Raw genomic sequence first — 13297 nt, forward strand, 5'->3', positions numbered from 1 at the left:
CTGCATTAATTAAAACAACATATTTATGGTCTCACATTGTTTTCCTTTGTGCGCTCCAGCTGCTGTTGACCTTTGACCCCATCCTGGTGGAGAAGGTAGCTAACGTCCTGTACCTGGTGATGCAGGACAACCCCAACCTGCAGCGCCTCTATTTAACTGGCATCTTCTTCTTCATCATGATGTACACAGGCTCCAACGTGCTTCCTGTAGCCAGGTGAAAACATGCAACATACAAGCATTTTGTACGAACATTTAAACATGCTTTAGCTATTCCCAGATATTTTAAAAGAATAGTGAGTTTTGAGATATCTAGCTTGTTTATTGTATAAACTCATCATGTCTGCCACTTAAACACCACACTGAATAAAAACTTAAAAGTGTTTGCTTGTTCTACGTAATAATTGACATTTTATACACATCCACAGCATTTGTTTGATCTGTGTTTCTCAAAAATAGCTTTAGAGTAAAGTGGACATAATTAAGAAATCAGAAATAAAATATTACACGTGTGTATAAGAGGGAATATTTTACACATCGACACTGGTAACTTGCAATTTTGATATCGATCTCTAAGACATTCCTGTGGTCTCTTTAGGTTCCTGAAGTACACACATCTGAAACAAGCCTTCAAATCAGAGGAGGTAAAGTTTTTTTTTATTTTCGAACATTAAATTGTGACAGATTGTATCTAATGAATCCAACCACCTTTAAAAAAATGTCTGTTGTGCGTCCTTGTCTCCAGGCTAAGGGTCAGGACATAGTGCAGCGCAGTGTTCTGGGTCCGGTGCTGCCTGAGGCCATGGTGTGTTATCTGGAGAACTACGAGGCTGAGCGCTTCTCGGAGATATTCCTGGGAGAGTTTGACACACCTGAGGCCATTTGGAGCAGCGAGATGAGGTTTGTATTCGTCTTTATCAAGTATTATTAGTGTACTTTTAAAGCCAACGTAGAGATATTTAGAAGTATTTAGTAGGATATATGTATGTATGTGAAAGCATGTATGTATATGGAAATGTTTGTGTATATTGTATGTAAATCTGTGTGTGTAAATGTGTGTGTGTGTTTAATTTCTTGTTGCTTATTTGAATCTATCCATTGAGGGTTTTTTTGTATAGGTAATCATCCATCTTTATCATTGCCATTTTTTTTATTCTTTATTTTTTTCTGTTTGCTTGTTTCACATGTTCAAAATATCTATCTGTCCGTCCGTCTGTCTGTCTGTGTCTGAATAGAAACATTTTCATAGACTGTGTTTGAACTCTGTTTCAGGCGGATGATGATCGAGAAGATCGCCGCCCACATAGCTGACTTTAGCCCCCGGCTGCAGAGCAACACGCGGGCCCTTTACCAGTACTGCCCCATCCCCGTGGTCAGCTTCCCTCAGCTGGACAACGAGCTCTTCTGCAACATCTACTACCTCAGACATCTCTGCGACACCGTCCGCTTCCCCAACTGGCCCATTCGAGATGCTGTATGTCTCTTTTTAAGCTTGTTTTTCCTAATCTATGTCCTGCTTGTGTTTTCTATCAAAGGCTTCATTAACTTCGTTAACAACGTTATCCCGACAGGTGAAGCTGCTTAAAGACACTCTTGAAGCCTGGAAGAGGGAGGTGGAGAAAAAGCCTCCCTCTATGTCTGTAGATGATGCATACGAAGTCCTGAACCTCCCCAAAGGACAGGGGCAGTAAGTGGCTTTTGATTTGTGATCACTTGTTACTATTCGTGTTGTAACCTAAGTCATCTTTATTGATTCATAGCAATAAATGTGGATGTTAATGTTGAATACTGTGTATTTAAATAGCACGACTCAAGAAATATTGATGTTTTTGTCCTCAGGCATGAGGAGAGTAAAATAAGGAAAGCTTACTTCAGACTTGCGCAGAAGTACCATCCAGACAAGAACCCCGAGGGCAGGGTATGTATTTTGATCTTTACTGACGTGAAATGTGTGTCAGGTCGCGCACAAAGCTTCATCTACAACTTGTATCTTTCAGGACATGTTCGAGAAAGTCAACAAAGCCTACGAGTTCCTTTGCACAAAGTCTGCCCGAATCATTGACGGCCCCGACCCAGAAAACATCATCCTCATCCTCAAAGCTCAGAGCATCCTGTTCAACCGACACAAACAAGGTGTGCAGATCAATTTTTTCTCTTATATTTTAGTTAGATTATTCTTTCTACCTATACATTTTGATGGCAGCAAATTCAGGCATTTTTTTCTGAATTATCTCAGTAAAGTTCATGTGTGTTAGTTGTTAAAGATTTTTAAGAATAATGTTGTGTCTATAAACAGAACTGGAGCCTTACAAATACGCCGGGTACCCCATGCTCATCAAAACAATCACAATGGAAACGGAGGATGAGCTGCTGTTTTCCAAAACCTCCCCTCTCCTCCCGGCTGCTGCCGAACTCGCCTTTCACACCGTCAACTGCTCGGCTCTTAATGCAGAGGAGCTGCGCCGTGACAACGGCATCGAGGTAAACACACTCCTAAAATATTACAACCACTCTATATTATAGTTGTCTGTCTACATGTGTACTGTCTTAATTTTGGCAGCTTTCTTAGATTTAGTCTTAGTATTTAGATGAAAATGCTTAGAAGTTCTAGTCACATTTCAACAGATGGTTTTCTTGTGTTATTTGAGCTAACAAACCCATTCACTCCAATCTCAAACTGCTCAAATTGTCCAACGCCCCACCACTAACATTTGAATCTCGTCTCAACTTTTTAAAGATAATACAGAAAATTAGGAGAATAATTAGACAAAACAGTTATAGAACAACAAAATTAATGTGTAAGCTTTATGAAAAAAATAGTAAATTTAAAAATGACAAAATTAATAAAATAAAAATACATCAATAGATCAGCAATGGTCACAAAACATACGTCTTCTTTCAATACAGATTCAGTTTAAGTCTAGCCGACCAGGTCGTGGTCAGAGATCCATAAAAGCTTCCCATATTTGCAGAAATATGTCCAACTCATTTTTTAGGGTATTATTGTGCTGTTCAAGATGTAAAGTTTCACTCAAAATTTGTTAAAACAAACTGAATGTTTGTGGCCTTTGGTGGGTCCAGTTCAACAAAATGCATTTCTTTGCCACAAAGGATATTATAACACTTTGTTATAGTTTTTATTATCAAAGATCTTTTCTTTTAGCTTGTCTGTGCCTCATATTGGTTTGGTTTGTTTTTGAACATTTTCCGTTAACAGCAGTAATGTTAGTGGTCTGTGGTTAATTGTGACTGAATAAATAATCTGTTGGTTTTCTGTATTTAATCAGGTGTTGTTGGACGCTCTCTCGCGGTGTGTTGCTGTTTTAACTGCATCCAGCAAGCCTGATGACATGGCTGTACAGGTAAAATGATGGAAAAACATGTTCTTTATGCACCTGTTGTCACCTTATCTCTAAGAGATGACGACTGCACTGCTTGCAATGATTTCTTTCAACGTTTCTTCAACACCACAGGTGTGCGGGCACATCTGTAAGTGCTATAGTGTCGCAGCCCAGTTTGAGGAATGCAGGGAAAAGATCATCGAACTGCCCACCATCATCAGAGACCTCTGTCACATCTTGTTCTATGGAAAGGTGAGACCCATATAATGCCAGAATATCCTTGTTTTATCCGTTCCATATTTTCTTTTTTTGCTTTTTCTAAATAGAATAAAGATGCTGGAAGTTTATCATTTGCACAAGACATCCTCTTCTTCCAGCATCTTCCATTTTGAAGAACTGCACTAAAATTGTTTTAAATACATACTAAATGCAAATGGAAAAGCTCCAACATTGAAGCACTGTTTGTGGTCTCATAATCTGCTAAAAATGCTACATTTTGCCTTTATTATTTTGGCTTTATACTTGTCCTGCAACCAGACAAAGATGTATTTCAATTAATCAATCATGCAAAAAAGGGTAGAAAATGTGCACATCCATAAAATGTTGGAAATGTTTCTGGACCCACACAGAGTACAAGCGAAAAACAGAGAAAAGTCTGCACACTTTAGCTCCCATTGCAGCTTTTATTGTAATAATAGTAATAGGCTAATAGGCTTTAATTTACGTTTAAAAGTATCAGTATTTCCAGCTCCTCTCAGATCTTCCAGCAGGCTGTTCCAGCGTTTTGGAGCATAATGGTTCAAAGCAGAATCACCAAATGTTTTACTCTGTGGAACAGCAGAAAATAAGAGTCGCGGTCAGAGGGGCCTTCCAGGTTCATAAACCACAACATCCCTGATGTGATTTCTCCTAACCTTGATTCGTGTTCCCTCCCTTGCCTCCTCTCAGGGTCTCCCAAAAACAGCCGCCCTTGCAGTCCAGTGCGTGAGCTCCTTTGCAGTGGATTTCTTCCTGCAGACCCACCTGTACCACGCTGGCGTGCTCTGGCACCTGCTGGTCCACCTCTTCAACTACGACTACACTCTGGAAGAAAGCGGCGTACAGACGAGCCAAGAAACAAACCAACAGGAGGTCGCAAACAGCCTGGCCAAGCTCAGCCTGGTGGCCCTCAGCCGTCTGGGAGGCTACGCCCAGACGCCACACACCCCGGACGGGAATAATCCTGTTTCAGAGACCAACGGCATCGAGGGCACGCCTCCAGAGAACCCGACCATCCGCAAGAGCTTAGCAGCCATGCTGACGCCGTATATCTCGAGGAAGCTTGGAGCCTGGTCTCCTGCTGAGGTAAGTTGTGCAGGTGGATAGTGAGTGCTGGGTCAAGCTTTTACATGCATAAACCTAAACAACAAAATCAACATGCTGTGTTGTGCATTTAGGTGTTGAAGCTGCTGAATAGCAACTCAGAGAACCCGTACTTGATCTGGAACAACGGGACACGAGCCGAGCTGCTGGAGTTTCTGGAGGCTCAGCAGGAAGGAAACATCAAAAGGGTATGAATAACTTAAATGTATATATGTATGCGCACTCAGAGTCATTACTGGTAACAACATGCCGTCACTCATCAGCACTTTATTAAACTCGTCACAGTAATTATTCTTCTTGTTCAAGTGATTGCTTAATGCTCAATGCTCTCCGGACAAATACTGAATTCTGAAAACATGCTTTTAGTTTTTCTGCTGCATCTACCTGGAACATCTTACAACATATATTCAACTTCACAACTGTTACTATGAGCTAGTTTAAATCTCTGATTACTGCTTGTAATGTTATTTTTTTTTTATGTTGTTCGGCCTGTTGTCGTTTGTTCTTTCTTTGTGTTTTTTGTGCTTTTGACATCATTGAAAATGAGGGCTTCCCCTCAATGATTCCTCCAGATTTAAATAAAGGTTGAATGAATGAATGACTGAATGTATACAAATATTATTGATAAGTGACATTGGAGTAATGTTAAAAAGCAAAGTCTCATTCATGCATCCTCTCTTTGGTCTCTCTGTAGGGAGAAAATGATAAAAGCTTCGGTGCAGAGTTTGTGTTCAGCGATCACAGCAAAGAGCTGATCGTTGGGGAGATCTTTGTGCGAGTCTACAACGAGCAACCTACTTTCCCTCTTGAGGTGAGTAGAAGAACAAGATAGCATTACAGCCCCATTCAAACTCCTGTTTTTATTGTTTGCCTAGTCTGAAATCTAACTTGCCTCAAGCTGTAGGAACCCTGTTTTTTGCTGAAAAAAGCAGAGCTGATGTGATGCGGCTCCATCACGGGATCTCTATGTCTCTTGTAGTATTTGGATCACATTTATTAGTCTATTTGGTGTATTTGCAGTATAAAATTGACTTTAAACCTTTTGTAATGCGACACTGTGTTTAACCATCTCTGTTTTTAGTACCCCAAAGCCTTTGCAGCCAGTCTTTTGGACTACGTCGGCTCCCAGGCCCAGTACCTGCACACTCTGCTGGCCATGAGTCAGAGTAACAAAGTGGAGTCCCAGCAGCATGCTGAGAGGCTTCGCTTCGCTGAGATGGCTTTAGAGGCTCTCCGCAATGTCATCAAGAACAACCCCGGTGAGAAGTGACACCTCTTCCAGTTTACTTTATCAGAAGAACCTAACCTGTGTTTTATCCACATTTCTTAATTCAGAGCTTATTTTCTAAGTAGTTTCTTTTGTGTGTGTGATTTCAGGTTCGGAGTCAGAGTGCATCGGCCATTTCAAGCTGCTCTTCTCTTTGTTGCGAGTTCACGGAGCTGGCAGAGTTCAGCAGCTGGTTTTGGAGGTAGAGAGTTCTTGAAGTCTTACTGCTTTGGTTGACATAATTTGTGCATTTTACTCACATTGTTTTGCTCTGCAGGTTGTGAATACAGTGACGTCAAACCAAGAATGCGTCAGCAACATTGCTGAGTCCCTGGTGTTGTCCAACCTTCTGTTGCTGCTGCACTCGCTCCCCTCCAGTAAGAAGACAAAAAACAAATTACTGTTGAAATTACAAATTTAAAAATGTGTCATATCTCTGGACTAAACTTTTTTTTTTTTTTGCATCATTTAGGCCGACAAATGGTGCTGGAAACTTTGCATGCACTGACTTCAAACACAAAGATAGTCAAAGAGGCTATGGCCAAAGGTCAGTGTAATTCTGTTTATTCTTCTCCATGTTTATGTGAATTATAAGCACACTGATGCTCATTTAAATCTGTTCGTCCTCCAGGTGCTCTGATCTACTTGCTGGACCTCTTCTGTAACTGCACACACCCTCAGGTCCGCACGCAGACTGCAGAGCTCTTCTCCAAGATGACCTCAGACAAGCTGGTCGGGCCAAAGGTCAGTTTGGACAAATATATAAGATATACAATGTAGAAGATAAATGATTCTTGTCCTTGAATTCATCATGATAAATCCTCTTTTCTGATAGGTGCGTTTAACGCTGATCCGGTTCCTTCCCGGTGTGTTCATGGACGCCATGCGAGACAACGCCGAGGCAGCAGTGCACATATTTGAGGGGACGCACGAGAACCCTGAGCTCATCTGGAATGATAGCTCAAGGGAGAAAGTGTCTACGACTGTCCGGGAGATGATGCTCGAGTACGACATGAGCCCAATCCGATTCAAGCAGTCAAAGAAAGTTTGAAATATTGGAGCACCCTAACTGTCTAATATGATCTTCTCTGCTTTCTTAAATTTTTTCAGGCACTTTAAACAGCAGAAGGATAATCCTGACGTGAACTGGAAAGTAAGTGTAATTATAGATTTACAATAAATGGTGATGTGTTGTGAGTGATATAATGTGACAGTGAACTCTTGGTTTGTGCGCTCAGTTGCCGGAGGACTTCACCATGGCTTACGGAGCAGGACAGGGCGAGCTGGAAGTTGGCGGCGTCTTTCTGCGTATCTTCATTGCTCAGCCAGGCTGGGTGCTACGCAAGCCTCGAGAGTTCCTGGTGTCCCTCCTGGAGACTCTGACTGAGCTGCTAGAGAAAAACAACCCCAATGTGAGCAGCTGCCTTATTTAAAAAACGTGGGAAGAAGGCACTGAGCAACGAAAGAAGAAATGACCCAGAAATTAGCAAGAAATTAGTAAAAAGTAAAAGAAAATTACCTGAAAATTTGTAAAAAATAAATAAAAAAAATAAAAGAAAGAAAGAAGAAAGAAAAAGGACCTGGAAAAAGTGCTTAAAAAGTATAATTTTGTAATGTAATTTCAAATATGTAATTATGATCATTATGAATATAGTTATTCCCTTGCTTTCTTTTCTTGAAACTTGTGGAACATTTCTTATTAAGTTGCTTGTTGCCTTTTTTCACATGTTTTTAAAGAAATTGCACCAAAATATTTAGGGTTCAAAGGTTTAAATACTTTTGAAAGCCACCTGAAAGTAGCACAAGAAAAATGATGTTGCACCAGGTTTCAAAGGGTTAATCACAAGCACACATTATTTGATAATTTCACTTTTTCATTTGTCTCACACTCGCAAGTTCATTTCTTACTGACATCTCTGGTCTCCTGCAGGGTGAGGCCCTGGAGACGGTTACCACGGCAGCAGTGTGTCTGTTCGGCACTCAGGGCCAGCTGGCCGACCAGGTTCCTCCTCTGGGTCACCTGCCGCGTGTGCTGGCAGCACTCAACCACAAGAACAACGCCGTGCCCAAGAGCTCCATCCGCCTCATCCACGTGCTGTCAGATAATGAGGTGAGGAACCAGACACACACACAAACACACACAAACACATACACACAATAAATATATATATACTTTATATCTACTTTTTTTGTGTCCGGTTTTATGATGTCATCAGGGTTATCTCATATTACACTTGAGGACTACAGATAAAATCTATAACAGTAATAATTTGAAAGGTCTGTCTGCACACATGTACTCCTAAAGAAAAGAAAAGAAACAATAGAATCACAAATAAACAATAATAGTTAAAACATGAGTAGCTCAGCGTAAACTTAGGTGGAGTGATAACAGTTACCTTTTTAAGTATCAGAACCAGAATCACTTTATTATACCATCCAGCAGAAACACTACACACACACACACACACACACACACACACACACACAGTTACACAAGAGACAGGTATACCATGACAATATCAACAGTGAAAATAAGACCTAATTAAAAGTCTAAAAGCACCATATACAAATACAAAAATACTAGCAAATGTTTAGTCCAGAGCTCGTACCAAAAATGGGAAAATACTACCAAAAACTGCGAAAAGTTCAGTGTGTAAATGTGCAAATAAGCAATAACAGTGCAGAAAAAACATGAGGAATCAAGGGTCTAATTGCCATTAAGTAAATAAATTGCAGTGGGAATGAATGAAACCTGAAGTCTTTTAGTCCTCCTCATAGGAGCCCTAAAAAGTATTCACACTTTTAGTATGCAGAATATTCACTGTCACAGTTTAATTGGGTAGTTTGTCTCCTTTCTGCAGTACGACGCATTAACATGTTTGTATTGTGTAGCTGTGTGTGCGCTCCATGGCCTCTCTGGAGACTATCGGCCCCCTCATGACCGGGATGAAAGCTCGGGCAGACATGGCCGGGTTAGCTTGTGAAGCGCTCAACCGCATGTTCCAGAAGGAGCAGACAGAACTGGTGGCCCAGGTAAACTGTCACCTTTATTATTATTTATTTGATTTTGCTCTGTACATCATGTTTGATGACCATAATAATAATAACGTGTTTTATTAATGAACTGAACAGGCTCTAAGAGTGGACTTGGTCCCGTACCTCCTGAAGCTACTGGAAGGAATCGGCCTGGAGACATTAGAAAACCCATCAGCTACCAAGGCCCAGATAGTGAAGGCGCTCAAGTCCATGACCCGCAGTCTGCAGTACGGAGAGCAGGTATGATAAAAATATAGGAAGAGTAGATTATCTGTTAAATCCACTGAATGTTTCGTACAGTTTATTGTCCAAAATGACATCACACTGGTTGTTTATCTTAATGAAAGCTCTTTGCCGATGTCTTCTCTGCAGGTGAATGAGATTCTAGCGAAGTCCTCAGTGTGGAGTGCCTTCAAAGACCAGAAACACGATCTTTTCATCTCAGAGTCTCAGACCGCAGGCTACCTGACTGGTAAAGTATTTTTAAAAACTTAAACTGCTATTAAACAAAAAGAATCACAACATCTTACATTTTCTAAAATGCAAAGTAGAACTTTATTTCCTGTCAGTGTTTTTGAAGGTAAGTCTCGAGCATCTTTCTCTGAGCTGTTGTTGAATCTTCAAGGAATACTTAATTCCCAAAATGGCCATTTGTGTATTAATTACTCACCTTATGTTACAAAGAAATCATGAAGAAAACTTTTTTTTATGGCATGCCTCCGATGAGTCAAGGATCCAACAGAAATGGAGAAAAATGTAATAATTGAGGTCCAACAACAAAACTACATAAAAACATCCGTTTAACAACTCTTACACAACTCAATGCAGGTGTCATTTATTCAGCAGTATACTCAGTACTTCCCAAACACATACATTTCTGTAAAAACCAAAATATTTTCACTGAACTTCAAGGCCAGACTCTATAGACAAAAACAGTAATTTTACTTCACTGAACACAGGAGCTGAAGGTCTACAGCTGCCTATATCAGATCCTTTTTGTGTTATTGTGTGACTTAGGTGTTTTAAAGGGTTAATTCAAATCCAGCAAAGTCAGGAAATAAGACAAACAAAATAAAGATCGAGGCAGCAGTAACAGTGTTCAGCAAGGTAAAATTACATTTTTGGTCAATAGAGTTTGGCTTTGAAGAGAGCAAAGATACATTAAAATTTTAATCGGACTGAGCACACAACTATAAATAAGACTTTTACTGCAGAATTTGTGTGAAAGTTTGTTTATGTATGTTTTTATATAGTTTTGCTGTTGTTAAACATGGACCCCTATGACTTTAGTTCATTAACAATTTTCTATATTTTATGGATTCTTCATTTACTGTGAAACAATGCGAGAAAACAGTTTCTTCATGAATTCAGCATAACATGGGTTGAGTAATTTTTATAAAAATGGTAATTTAGGGATGAAGTATTCCTTAAATGCTTTGCTTTATCCTAAAACATACCCTGTGGCTGACTCCTCACTTGTGCTTAAACCCAGAGACCCTCTCTGTCTCCACGTTCCTATAACCTCCTGGCTCTGCCCTTCCCCTCCTCTTTGTCCTCCACGTTTCCTCCTCAGGGGTTTCCACTCCTTCTCTCCTGGCCGCCAGTAGCCCACTGCGAGGTGGGCTCTAGACTCCTAAGCTGGGCCCTCACAGCCCGCCTCTCTCTTGCTCTGACGCAGGTAGACTTTGACCTCGCTCCTGTTGCCATTCCTTGCCTCTTTACCTCCATCTTTGACCCACATTTAATTTCCATTCCCACCTCTCCATCTTCAAAGTGCTGAAAATAATGTCACACCGTCGTCATCTCCATCCACCATCTAACTAACAAAACTGCGCCAGAAAGCTGATAATAAACTCAATCACTCCTCCAAACATACAGTAGCTGATGTCTAGTGCGTCATTATACAGGGTTCCTACTGTCATGGAAAACCTGGAATAGTCATGGAATTTCAAATACACATTTTCCAGACCTGGGAAAGTCATGAAACCAGTAGAAGTCATTGAAAGTTTCGGAAAAATCCGTGGAAATGTGTGTTATAAATTAAATGACATTGATTAACATAACAGGGAATATATATATTTTATATTATTTAATATATATATTATTTAATATTTATATTTTCTGCAGCTGACGGCATAATGTACCTTTAATATGTGAGGACATGTGACAGTGTTTTGGTTGTTTTTGTTTATTTGTTTATCACGATAGTGTCTTCATTTTCTCTTTGCATTCTGTGTCAATTAATTTTTTGAGCACCTTTGGCTTTAGGGGAAAGATACAACTATAAATGGCTGTATTTATTTTACTGCCGATTTTTAAAGAAAACATGTCAATATATATTTTTTGCCAATTTTATTGGGGGTTTTTATTCAATCTTTTTTTCTTTATATAGGAAGATTGATATGGCACTGTTTATAGATAACTGAAATTATTTTTGCCATTTTTAAAATGTATTTATTTTTAAGGAAATGAGTTTGTAATGCATGTTTTCTTTAAAGATTGCCAATTTTATACATCTTATAAACTGTAAAAACAGAAATTACTGTTGGATTGTCAATTTCTACCAGTCTGTGAACACATCACTGAAATTATACTTAAATAGAGTCTCAATTTTATATGTTTGAAAAACGCTGCACATGTGGAACAAGGGAGGAAAAAATATTAGGCAAGGACACAATATATTATTCAGTAGGGGTCCTTGAAAATAGACGGTAAAGTTTTTAAATTTAGTCCATGAAAATGTGTGGGAACCCTGACTGTAGCTCATCAGTAGCTCTCCAGCTCTCCCGCCCAGTCACACCTGATCTGAATCGAACCTCCTGTCACCTGTAGGTCCAGGAGTAGCAGGTTACCTTACAGCAGGAACTGGCACCACGGTAATGCCCAACGTCCCCACCCCCGTGGACAACGACATTGGAGACCAAGGCTGATGGACACACACACACAGTCACGCTCAGGCACCCAGACTGCCCTGCAGCTTCACGGCCGCAGCTCAGAGAGGGACCGTTCAGCTCCCAGACGAGGGGGACGGAGAGAGAGAGACAGACGGAGGAGAGCTGGCCGTCATTGACCGTCACCAAAATCTCTGCAGCACCTCCTCCAGTGTCACTCTCCTCTCCCCTTTTACAAATGGCACTCAAGTCTTCATAAACACTTTGAAATTGTTTTAACGGATGACCACGTTTTTTTGTTTTGTTTCTGTGATACTTTTCTCCCAATGACACTCAGAAGAGTTTACTTTTTGTATGAATATATTTTTTACTCTAGATTTTTTTTGTTTTTTTTTTTTCATGAGAAAGACATTGGGAGACTGAGGCGTGTTATGGGTGAGCTGTCTCTTCTCTGTTCTCTTTATTCCTCTTTGTCATATCCCGATTGGCTACCTTAAATCCTGAAGAGGATACTCGGCCTTGTTTCTGACACATTTGTGCACAGGACCTATCTATCTCTTACGTAAATATGCCATTTACTAGTCTATGTAACAGATTTCTCGTATGGAAAAGGAAAAACTGTTTAAAAAAATCAGAAAATATATTTTCTCTATGATTTTTCTGCCCCTTTTTCCACAAAAAAAGTCACTTGAAGCCTCGGAGTGATGCTGACCTCTTGTCTGGTTTGGTCAGGTCTAACTCCATCCACTCACAGATCTGCTCTCCAAATGTCCGGCCTCGAATTCCTCTGATCTTAATTCATAGTTCATTCTGCGCTCTCTTTGAAGGCAAACCCTTTCTGCCTCACATTTTTTTAAAAGTAATTCTCCTTCCTGCCCCCAGAATGCAAAAAGCACTAGAATATTTATAAGTGAATAATAACCACCGGAAATGAGCTTCTGCTAAGACATGACGAATGACTCTGATTATGAATCTATGTGAAAGACTAGTGCAATTTGTGAAATGTTCAATGTAATATTACGTATATAAACTTTCTATATTGACTGTACATTAAAAAAAAATAAATCAGCCGCACTTGTACATAAAATTTTAAGAATAAAAGGGAACCCACAGTGTTGTTCTTTTGCATTTACGTTTGTGTTTGTCGGAGTTACAGATTTCAACAGAATAAGCAGTTTATTGTTTCACTTTATTTTTTCCTCACCAAAGACGAAAAAAAATGAATACATTGTCCCATAGCAATCAAAGTTCTTCAACACAATCACAATTTGACTTTTCAAGTTATGTGTTTAACTTGTAAGTCAAAATCATATTCATTGAATATTAAAGGTAGTTATTTGTGTGAATTTGTAGATTTTAGCACTTTAAACACTTTGATATTATATTAGATTTTATTATATATT

At 39.7% G+C, this 13297-nt stretch overlaps 1 protein-coding gene across 7 annotated transcripts in view; it reads left to right on the forward strand.

Annotated features, from left to right (window-relative positions):
- LOC121960380 (dnaJ homolog subfamily C member 13) overlaps positions 1-12483 on the forward strand; it is a 40226-nt gene extending 27743 nt beyond the window's left edge. For all 7 annotated transcript variants that reach the window (XM_042510041.1, XM_042510040.1, XM_042510042.1 and 4 more), the window contains 26 exons: positions 60-214; positions 596-641; positions 743-897; positions 1270-1471; positions 1569-1684; positions 1837-1915; positions 1995-2130; positions 2294-2478; positions 3285-3359; positions 3471-3590; positions 4287-4682; positions 4775-4888; positions 5395-5511; positions 5782-5959; positions 6078-6169; positions 6245-6344; positions 6440-6514; positions 6599-6711; positions 6803-6972; positions 7078-7120; positions 7206-7379; positions 7898-8077; positions 8860-9000; positions 9100-9243; positions 9376-9475; positions 11836-12483. In XM_042510041.1, the coding sequence (XP_042365975.1) occupies positions 60-214; positions 596-641; positions 743-897; positions 1270-1471; positions 1569-1684; positions 1837-1915; positions 1995-2130; positions 2294-2478; positions 3285-3359; positions 3471-3590; positions 4287-4682; positions 4775-4888; positions 5395-5511; positions 5782-5959; positions 6078-6169; positions 6245-6344; positions 6440-6514; positions 6599-6711; positions 6803-6972; positions 7078-7120; positions 7206-7379; positions 7898-8077; positions 8860-9000; positions 9100-9243; positions 9376-9475; positions 11836-11933 (3504 nt within the window). In that variant the 3' untranslated portion in view covers positions 11934-12483. The remainder of the gene's footprint in view (positions 1-59; positions 215-595; positions 642-742; positions 898-1269; positions 1472-1568; positions 1685-1836; positions 1916-1994; positions 2131-2293; positions 2479-3284; positions 3360-3470; positions 3591-4286; positions 4683-4774; positions 4889-5394; positions 5512-5781; positions 5960-6077; positions 6170-6244; positions 6345-6439; positions 6515-6598; positions 6712-6802; positions 6973-7077; positions 7121-7205; positions 7380-7897; positions 8078-8859; positions 9001-9099; positions 9244-9375; positions 9476-11835) is intronic.
- The last annotated feature ends 814 nt before the right edge of the window (positions 12484-13297 follow it).

This window comes from Plectropomus leopardus, chromosome 21, assembly GCF_008729295.1.
Source record: "Plectropomus leopardus isolate mb chromosome 21, YSFRI_Pleo_2.0, whole genome shotgun sequence".
Taxonomy (NCBI): Eukaryota; Metazoa; Chordata; class Actinopteri; order Perciformes; family Serranidae; genus Plectropomus; species Plectropomus leopardus.